Below are 10574 nucleotides of genomic sequence, written 5' to 3'. Positions count from 1 at the left end.
GATGCAGAGCATTAAGACACCTTGAGAGTGCTTCAGCAGCTAAGATAAACAAAGTAGGAGACAGAGGATCTCCTTGTTTTACCCCTCTTGATGATTTGAAAAAACCATGTGCTTGACCATTTATCAGCACTGAGTACCAGTTATTTGAAACTATGCCAAAAACCATGCCAATAAATCTTTCAGAGAAGCCCATCTTTCTCAGAGCCTTAGTCAAGAACAACCAAGAAAGCCTATCATAAGCTTTGGTCATATCCAGCTTCAATACAACATTTGGACCTGCCTTAATTCTTAGTCTCATATCAGTGACAATCTCTTGAGTTAACAAAATATTTTCTACAATGCTCCCCTCTTTAACAAAACCAGCTTGTTCTTCAGATATCAAATTAGGTAGCAGCCCCACAAGCCTTTCATGGATAACCCTTGACACTACCTTATTAGTAAAGTTACTGAGGCTGATTGGTCTAAGATCTGAGAAGGTGCAAACTTCTTTTTTCTTTGGAAGAAGCACAAGGTTAGTATGGATCACACATTTTGGCAATTCATGCCCATTAAAGAATGCTCTCACCATGTCAAACAGGTCATCTCCTATAATATCCCAACATGACTGATAAAATTTCCCTGTGAATCCATCTGGCCACCTGCACTCTCTCCATTAAGCCCAAATACAGCTGCCCTTACCTCCTCTAACGTTAGCTGCTTGATCAAATCTTCATTTTGGACTGAATCTATCAATGAAGGAACATGTCTTATGATATCAAAAGATGTAGATGCTGCAGATTCTGAGAACTGATCCTGAAAGAATTGAATTGCTTCTGCAGCTATCTCCTCTTCTTCTTCTATCCACATACCCTGACTGTTTTGAATTCTGGACAGTTGCAGCTTCTTTCTTCTACCTCTAACTTGCGCATGGAAAAATTTAGTATTCGTGTCACCATCTTTAAACTAGGACATTCCAGATTTTTGCTTCCAGTATTTTTCTTCCAATGCTAGATATCTGATCAATTCAGCCTGTACATTCTGCAACCTTTGTCTGTTTTGTTTTGTAGGGTTAGCTTCAAACTCTGCTTCATGCACAATTACAACCTCCTCCAAACTAGCTATTTTTTGAAATATGTCCCCATATGTTGATTTACTCCATCCAGATAGAGCCTTCTTGACCTTCTTCAGCTTATGATTGAACAGAACATATGGGTTTGCACTGAAGTCAGCATTCCAGTTCTGCTTTACTACCTCTTTGAATGAAGCATGTTCCACCAAAAAATTCAGAAACCTGAAGGGTTTCTTGACTGGGGGTTTCTTTATATCACATCTAAGCTGCATAGGGCTATGATCAGACCCTATCTTTGCCAAATGTTGAACTTCAATACCTGGAAAAAGCTGCTAAAGTTCTGCATTGGCCACACATCTGTCTAGCCTTTTGAAAATACAATCCTCCTCTGCCCTGCCATTCGACCATGTGAATATACTACCCTTAAAACCAAGATCTGACAGGTTACAAGTATTTATAGAATGCCTGAAATCATCGATTTCATTCAAGTGTACTAGAAGACCTCCAAATTTTTCCTCCTCATCCCATATAACATTGAAATCACCTCCTACTAACCATGGAATAGTCATATCTGATGCCATATAATACAATGAATCCCACAGTTCAATCCTTTCAATAGCATCACACTTAGCATATACCAGAGTTAGAACAAATTCCACATGAGTCTCAGAGTGATATAGCCTTAGAGTTAACTGCTGCACCAAGTTATACATAACTGTAACCTCATATACTTCATCTATGAAAGCCCAGATCTTATTTGATACATTAGCAATCACCTGAGCAAAGCCTATTCTGTTTCTATACTTTTCCAAAGTTCTTGCTTGTTGCATAAGCTCCATTAAACCAATGAATTCATAGTGATTCTTTCTATGTGATTTGATCAGCATCTCAAATGCTTGCTGAGTGTTAACTGATCTAATATTCCATATGAGAGCATCCATTACTGTTTGGATAAAGAAAGTGACAAATTTCTCCTTGTTTGAACTCCTCCTGCAGGCACAGTTGGGTTCTCTTTCTGATGTTTCTTCCTCCCCTTTGCTGCAGATTTGGCCTTCTCAATGATTCTTGGAGACAAATCACCTTGCCTGGCTACATTTTCGAAATTTTGAGTTGTGGATTCTTCATCTAGATCTTGGCATGCCCTTGCATCTTTATCTTCTACTTCCTTAAACTTCTGAGCATCATCAACACTTACATCATGCTTGTGTTGCAGATTAGGCACCAAAGTCTGCTCTTTCATATCCTGTATTCTAGATTGCTCCAAGTTACCAGTTACAACTACACCATCCCCAGTTCCTCCTGAATCAATTGCATCGGTGCCAACTCCTTCCTTTATATGTAACTGATCTGTGTTGCCTTCCTGAATCTGTTTTGTTGTGTGTTGTTCCTTTGCATCAATTTTTTCCTTTGGGACAGTTGTTTCATCATTGTTGTTGTCCCTTTCAGTTTTCCTCTTTTCTGCAGCAATTTCTTCTTTATTTGTGACTATAACAGTTTCCTCTCCATTTACACTTTTTTCCTCTTCTTCTTTTTCTTCAAGAACTGGTTCTTCATCATGTTTAGCCCCTACAGGAACCTGATTTTCTTCTAAATCATCTTCCCTTTGTTCTGACCAAAGTTTACCTCCACTCCATTGTACTCTCTCCTTCATCTGAGGAAGGAAATTCTCATTTGTTTGGATTTCTGGAATGTTGGCCATCTCCATTTCAACCATTGTATCCTATGAAGGAATGTCCTTACAAGATGTGTTGACTTCCACCAATGTATTGCCTATGAAGGTCCTTTGGACCCATTGAGCTGTTGTTTCCTTGGGTTTATTAACCATTGCCTCACTTCCTCCATTAGTTGAACCTACACCAGCTGAACTTATATTAATCTCTGGAGCTGCAGGATTAAGTTTTTCACCCTCATTGCCTATCTGCTGTTTTTGCTGAAATGCTGCTTCTTTTTTCCTTCCTGCTGTACTTCTCGGAGTTGTCTGCACCTCACCTGCTGCCATTTGATTACCATTTCCACTTTGAGTATTATGTTTGCCATTGCCTTGCTTTCTTTTCTTTGAGGGGGATGCAACATCCACATGACTAATTTCCTGCACCTCTTCTATGATTGCCAACTCTTTACCCTGCACTTCATTAGATTCATCATCACCTAGTGCTGCAAATTTGTTTGTGATCTGCACCTGCTGATTGTTCATGGTCACAGTAGCATTTGTTTTAACAGACACCATTTCTTTCCCATTTTTTGTACCTCCTTCATTTACATTTTCCTTAGCTTTACCTCTATTATCCCGTACCTCCTTCCATTGAGCACTTGGATTGCCAACTACCTTACCACTTGAAAAGATCATCAAAGGACCTGCCCCCTTACCATGTTGAGTATTAGAAACCTTGTCAGTCACATTGATGTCCTGCTTCTCATCTGATTTCTTTGGTAGCAATTCAGGATGTAACCTCCAGCAATCCATCATATCATGCCCTTGCAATTTACACTCCTTGCAATATTTAGGAATGTAATCGTATTTGATGTTCACCCACTCCATTCTCAAACAACCTGAATCCTCATCAAGAATATCCATTCTCACTTTCTTTGGCAGCTCATCCAGTAAATTCACCAACACCTTCACACGAGCACAGCTAGGCCTCGACTTTTTAATAGTAGCCAAATCTAGGTGTTGTGGAATTCCTACTGCTGAAGCCAAATAAAATAAACATTCTTTGACAAAATAAGTAGGCAACAGATTAGGAAAAGAAATCCAAGCCATAACCTTAGTTGTTTCCTCTCCAATTTTAAATTTTTCATCATAAATTAAGTTCCTTAGCTGATACTCCTCCCCATACTTGTCTTTAACATGATAAAAACTTTTTGAAGAAAACTCAACATAGTCTTGCCATAAAGTCATACGAATTAGAATGTGCCTGTCACATAAAAATCCAATATTACACTCACCCTTAATTCCACATTGCAATGGAACTATCCGACGTATTTCATTGATGTCAGGCCAACCATAAGAGAATTTGCACACAATTGCATATTGAAGCCCTTCAATTATATTCATTCGTCGAACCTCAACTTCAGTAAAGCACACAGTTGGTTGTCCCTGAAAGATTTTAACTCGTCGAGGTGCAATTGGTTCCACAGACGCAGCAGCAGCAGTCTGCATGGTACTGTTCATCGGAGGCTTTAGAAATTTCGCATAATCCATTGGTTTTTGGGTGTTATCTGTGGTCGTCGATGGCTGGGGATTGTTGAGGGGTGGTTGTAGAGGTGGCCCCGCCACAGTAGGTGGCTGACCACCGGCCGGGTTGGCCATGGGAGCTCGAAACTCAACTTTCTCTCTCTAATCGCCTTTCTCGTCGCCCTAAAAGGAAATATTCCCCAAATATATAATCCACCCCTATAATTTGGATTTATCATTTGATTAGAGAATTGGGAGGAAAAATTGTAGAAACTTCAAAAAATGGATTTTTGAGTTTTGAATGCCGAATCGAAGTCGGATTTGAGTGAAACTGGTCTAGTTAGTCTCGTAATCGAGTGGCTTATCAGATTTTGTGACTATGGTCGGATTTCAAGACGTGGGCCCAAAGATGATTGTTGGGCATTTTCCTATTTTCTCGTCTTAGCCTTAAATTCATTAGTTAAACTAGTTGCTTGTAGTTTTATTTACGTTATGTAATTGATTTGATTAAATTTGGGCCACTTGGAGTTGGATACTTATGGCAAGAGCGTGATATCGGATTGATTTGAGCTTGGTTCGATGTTAATGGCTTGCTTAACCTTGTGTGGGGGAACTCATCTTAGGATTTTGGTACTATTGTTATATGAATGTCGTGTACGTGAGGTGATGAGTGTGTATACGTGTTGATTGTTGAAAACCCCCATTTTCATTAAGTAAATATCTATGTTTTTTATTTAATTGAGAAAATGCTAGTATGTGAAGCCTCTTGTTTAGCTTAGGAAAACATGCTTATGTGACTTAACTACCTTATCTGCTTTAACTGCTTACTCGGATTCTGTATAGCATGTTTAGAGTAGGAATTACCTACCTTTTGATACGAACATGAATAGAATTGTAGGTTTTCTTGTTAAGGCTATTGTGTATTTACTTTGGAACTACTGAGCGTTATTCTGGGAGATCCCCCTGCATGTTTACATTTGGGACTACGAGACAGTATTCCGCGAGATCACCCTGCATGTTTACATTTGGGACTATAGGACGGTGTCCCGGGTGATCCCCCTGTATTGGATATTTACTTTGGGACTACGGAACGGTATTCCGTGAGATCCCCCTACATATTTACGATTTGGACACGGGACGATATCCCGGGAGATACTCTGTACATTTATGTTTGGGACTACGGGACGTTATCCTGGGAGATCCCTCGTTGCTATCTCTGTGTACTGAGTTAGTTCTTTCTATGATTTTATTCTGTATTGACTGTTAGTATTTTTAGCTGTACTGTTGTATCTCATACTATTTTACCTTGTTATATATATAACCAATAGGTGCCTGACCTGATCTTGTCACTACTCGATCGAGGTTAGGCTTGGTACTTACTAGGTACCGCTGTGGTGTACTCATGCCCCTTCCTGCACATGTTTTTCGTGTGCAGATCCAGGTTCTCCTGCTCAGCCATACTATCTGTGAGGCGAAGTGATCCAGAGACTTCGAGGTATATCTGTGGTGTCTATAGACCTAGAAGTCCCTCTTTATTCTCCCTTTAGTTATGGACTTCTTGTATTTTCCTTTGTTTAGACTTCTGGAGTTAGAACTCTATGTATTTTCTTTAGATTTTGATTTATGAGATTCTGAGTTTTGGGAGTACTATTTTTAGTCGAGAGTTTTATTATTGTATATGCGGAATGACATTTTAAACTCTTCTATTACACTTACCAGTTAAATTGTTAGTTTTGTATCTTTAATTCATTTTTCGGCAAATTGTTAGGCTTACCTAGTCATAGAGACTAGGTGTTATCACGACAGTTCATGGAGGTAGAACTTGGGTCGTGACAAGTTGGTATCAGAGCTCTATGTTCCTAGGAGTCATGGATCACAAACCGGTTTATTAGAGTCTCGCGGATCGGTACTGAGATGTTTGTAATTATCTTCGAGAGGCTATGTAACTGTTAGGAAAATTCCACTTCATTTGATTCCTTGTCGTGCGAGATTCTTGATTCCGAAATTATAAACCTTTTCTTTCTATTCTCTCACAGATGGTGGGGACACGTGCTATGGGAGATGACCAGGAACTCGCGTCCCCTACTAGAGCCACCATAGGCCGAGGCTGGGGTAGAGGCCGAGGATGTGCATGTGGTGTAGCCAGAGCTCCCGCGCAAACTACTATGGAAGAACCACGAGTAGCTCTAACCAGAGCCCAGGCACCTGATACGCCTACTGCCACTACTACTCCAACTCTCCAAGAGACCCTTGTGTAGTTTATGAGCATGTACACCACTCTAGATCAATCAGGGTTGATTCCCCTTGCTGTAGCCACATCTCAGGCCAGGGGAGGAGAATAGACTCCCGCCGCCTGCACTCCAGAGCAGCAGGTTCAGGTTGATCGGATCCCAAATTTATACCTATAACAACCGTAGCCCCAATTCATCCCGAGGATAGGGCAACAACTTTTAAGGAAGAGCAACGGAAGCTTGAGAGGTTCAAGATATACAAACCTCCTCCATTCAGTGGTCTAGCATCAGAGGATGCTCATGGATTTCTAGAGGAGTGCCATCGTATCCTCCGCACTATGGGTATATTAGGGTCAAGTGGGGTTGCTTTCATTGCCTTCCAGCTTCGAGGAGCAGCATATCAATGGTGGCATACTTTTGAGTTGGACAGTCCGGCCGAGGCAGCATCCCTTTCATGGACCCAGTTTTTGGATATGTTTTTAAGGGAGTTTGTCCCTCAGAGCCTCAGGGATGTATGGTGTGCGGAGTTTGAGCATTTGTGCTAGGGTACTATGACTATTTCGGAGTATGTTGTCCATTTCAGTAACTTAGCTAGACATGCACCGGCCTTGGTTTCTATAGTTTGTGAGAGAGTTCGGCGTTTTATTGAGGGGCTCATTCCAAGCATCAGGTCTAGTATGACTTGGGAGTTTAATATGGATATTGCTTATCAGCAGGTGGTGAGAATTACTAGGAGAGTAGAGGGCATGGTTGCTCGAGATAGGGAGGAGAGAGCGGCCAAAAGGTCTTGAGAGTCAAGCCATTATTTTGGTGCCCGTGCCCCAGCTATAGTTCGTCATTGTAAAGGTTATATGATTCGCCTCGTTCATTCAGCTCTTCCAGCAACCAGTGGTATTCTAGCTCCGCCTAGACCTCAGGAGCATTATTATGCACCTCCAATATCTAGTGTGCCGTCAGCACAAGGTGCCATTAGTGGTCAGTCCAGCAGACCTGGCTCGAGCCAGTCACAGCAGCCACGCCCACCCAGAGCATGTTTTGAGTGTGGCGACACACGCCATATGGTGAGGGATTGCCCTAGAGTTTGGCGGGGTGCACCTCTACAGACTTCTCAGCCACAACGTGCTCTGTAGAGTTCCTAGGCTATGACTACAACACTAGTTGCTACTCAACCTGCTCAACCAACTAGAGGTGGAGGCTGGGGAGGTAGAGGTCGCCCTAGTGAGGGAGGCCATGCCAAATACTATGCCCTTCCTGCCCATACCAAGGTTGTCTCCTCCGATTCTGTCATCACAGGTATTGTTCCACCCTGTCATAGAGATGCACGGGTTCTATTCGATCCAGGCTCCACTTATTCTTATGTGTCCTCTTATTTTGCCCCGTATTTGGGCATATCTCGAGATTCTTTGAGTTCCCCTGTTTATGTTTCTACTCCTGTGGGAGATTTCCTTGTTGTGGATCGCGTTTATCGGTCGTGTATGAATGCTCTTAGTGGTTTTGAGACCAGAGCCAATTTATTATTGCTCAGCATGGTAAATTTTGATGTTATCTTGGGCATGGATTTGTTGTCTCCCCATTATGCTATTCTTGATTGTCACGCCAAGACTGTGATGCTGGCTATGCCGGGTGTACCGCGATTAGAGTGGAGGGTTACTTTAGATCACACCCCCAGTAGAGTTATTTCATTTCTTAAAGCCCAGTGAATTGTTGGGAAGGGGTGTGGCGCGTATCTTGCTTATATGAGAGATGTCAGTATTGATACCCCTACAGTTTATTCAGTCCCAGTAGTGCGACATTTCTCTGATGTGTTTCCATATAATCTCCCGAGCATGTCGCCTGATAGAGATATTGATTTTGGTATTGATTTGTTGTCGGGAACTCAGCCAATTTCTATTCCTCCTTATTGTATGGCTCCTCCTGAGCTGAAGGAGTTGAAGGAGTAGTTATAGGAATTGCTTGATAAGGGCTTTATTCGGCCTAGTGTGTCACCTTAAGGTTCTCCTATCTTTTTTGTGAAGAAAAAGGATGGTTTTATGTGTATGTGCATTGATTATTGCCAGTTGAACAAAGTTACAGTGAAGAACCAGTATCCTATGCCTAGTATTGATGACCTATTTGATCAGTTACAGTGTCCTGAGTGTTTTCAAAGATTGACTTGCATTCAGGCTATCATCAGTTAAAGATTCATGAGCCAGATATCCCGAAGACTGCTTTCAGGATTCGGTATGGTCATTACGAGTTCCTTGTTATGTCATTTGGGCTGAAAAATGCCTCAGCAACATTTATGCATTTAATGTGTAGTGTGTTCTGGCCGTATCTTGACTCGTTCATCATTGTCTTTATTGATGACATTCTGGTGTACTCCAAGATTCGGGAAGACCATGAGCAGCACCTGAGGACAGTGCTTCAGACCTTGAGAGAAAAGAAATTATATGCAAAGTTCTCAAAAAGTGAATTCTGCTTGGATTCTGTGGCATTCTTGGGTCATGCTGTATCGAGTGAAAGGATCATAGTGGATCTGAAGAAAGTGGAAGTAGTGCAGAGTTGGTCTAGGCCATTCTCAACTACAGAGATTCGTAGTTTTCTTGGTTTGGCGTGTTATTACTGTCAATTTGTTGAGGGATTTTCATCTATTACAGCACCTATGACTAGGCAGACCAAGAAGGGTGCTCCGTTCAGGTGGACGGAAGAGTATGAGGAGAGCTTTCAGAAGCTTAAGAAAGCATTGACTACAACCCTAGTATTGATATTACCTATAGGTTCGGGGTCTTATACTGTCTGTTGTGTTGCCTCGAGGATTGGCCTTGGAGCGGTACTAATGCAGGACGATAGAGTGATTGCCTATGCATCCAGATAGCTGAAGGTGAATGAGAAGAATTATCATGTCCATGATCTCGAGTTAGCTGCTATTGTTCACGCCTTGAAGATATGGCATCATTATTTATAAGGTGTTCCTTGTGAGATCTATACTTATCACCGAAGTTTGCAGCATCTGTTGAAGAAGAAGGACCACAATTTGCATCAAAGGAGGTGGTTAGAGCTACTTAAGGATTATGATATCACTATTTTGTTCCACCCGTTAAAGGCCAATGTTGTTACCGACGCCCTGAGTTGTCGGTGGAGAGTTTGGGGAGTTTGGCTTATATACCAGCAGTAGAGAGGACTGTGGCGATGGATGTTCAAGCCTTAGCTAGCCAGTTTATGAGATTGGATGTTTCGGAGCCCAGTCAGGTCCTAGCTTGTGTGGTTTCTCGGTCTTCCTTGTTTGATCGTATCTGAGAGAGTCAGTATGATGACCCTCATTTACTCGACCTCAAGGGCAAGGTTCTACATGGTAATGCCAGATATGTGACCATCGTTGATGACGGGGTATTGAGGATACACGGTTGGATTTGTGTACCCAATGTTGATGGGCATCGAAAGTTGACTTTAGAGGAGGCTCATAGTTCGCGGTATTCTATCCATCTGGTTTCCGTGAAGATGTACCAGGATTTGAGGCAGCACTATTGGTAGAGGAGGATGAAGAAAGATATAGTTGGGTTTGTAGCTCGATGCCTCATTTTTCAGTAGGTGAAGTATGAGCACCAGAGACCGAGTGACTTGCTTCAGCAGATAGAGATTCCGGAGTGGAAGTGGGAGCGGATCACTATGGACTACGTAGTTGGACTCCCACGGACATTGAGAAAGTCGATGCTATTTGGGTGATTGTGGATCAGCTAACCAAGTCCGCGCACTTCATTCCTATGTGTACTACCTATTCTTCAGAGCGGTTGGCTGAGATTTCTATCTGAGAGATTGTTCGCCTGCATGTCATTCTAGTTTCTATCATTTCAGATAGAGGTACTCAGTTTACATCATGGTTCTGGAGGGCTGTACAACATGAGTTGGGTACTCAGGTGGAGTTGAGCACAGCATTTCCGCCTTAGACGGACAGACAGTTCGAGCGCACTATTGAGATTCTTGAGGATATTCTTCGTGCATGTGTGATGGAGTTTGGAGGTTATTGGGATCAGTTCTTTCCACTTACGGAGTTTGCCTACAACAACAGTTAACAATCCAGCATTCAGATGGCACCGTATAAGGCTCTATATGGTAGGCAATGTAGATCCTCGGTGGGTTTGTT

At 42.1% G+C, this 10574-nt stretch overlaps 2 protein-coding genes across 2 annotated transcripts; both read right to left on the bottom strand.

Annotated features, from left to right (window-relative positions):
* Positions 1 to 942: 942 nt before the first annotated feature.
* LOC138874836 (uncharacterized) lies at positions 943 to 1989 on the bottom strand. The gene is made up of 2 exons (XM_070153622.1): positions 1470 to 1989; positions 943 to 1367 (listed from the first exon to the last, which is right to left on the bottom strand). Exons 1-2 carry the CDS (start codon positions 1987 to 1989, stop codon positions 943 to 945), a joined length of 945 nt encoding a protein of 314 aa, XP_070009723.1.
* On the bottom strand, positions 1989 to 2762 carry LOC138874835 (uncharacterized). Its single transcript, XM_070153621.1, has one exon. It carries the CDS (start codon positions 2760 to 2762, stop codon positions 1989 to 1991), a length of 774 nt encoding a protein of 257 aa, XP_070009722.1.
* Between the last annotated feature and the right edge of the window lie 7812 nt (positions 2763 to 10574).

This window comes from Nicotiana sylvestris, chromosome 8, assembly GCF_000393655.2.
Source record: "Nicotiana sylvestris chromosome 8, ASM39365v2, whole genome shotgun sequence".
Classification (NCBI taxonomy): Eukaryota; Viridiplantae; Streptophyta; class Magnoliopsida; order Solanales; family Solanaceae; genus Nicotiana; species Nicotiana sylvestris.
The sequence above is the reverse complement of the archived record's forward strand: the minus strand, read 5'-3'. Positions and strand labels throughout refer to the sequence as shown.

Coding starts and splice junctions, on each gene's coding strand:
- LOC138874836 (XM_070153622.1), bottom strand. CDS start 1,989: ATGGATGCTCTCATATGGAATATTAGATCAGTTAACACTCAGCAAGCA. Junction 1,368..1,469: donor GTCAGATCTTGGTTTTAAGG/GTAGTATATTCA, acceptor AGCTTTTTCCAG/GTATTGAAGTTCAACATTTG.
- LOC138874835 (XM_070153621.1), bottom strand. CDS start 2,762: ATGGTTGAAATGGAGATGGCCAACATTCCAGAAATCCAAACAAATGAG.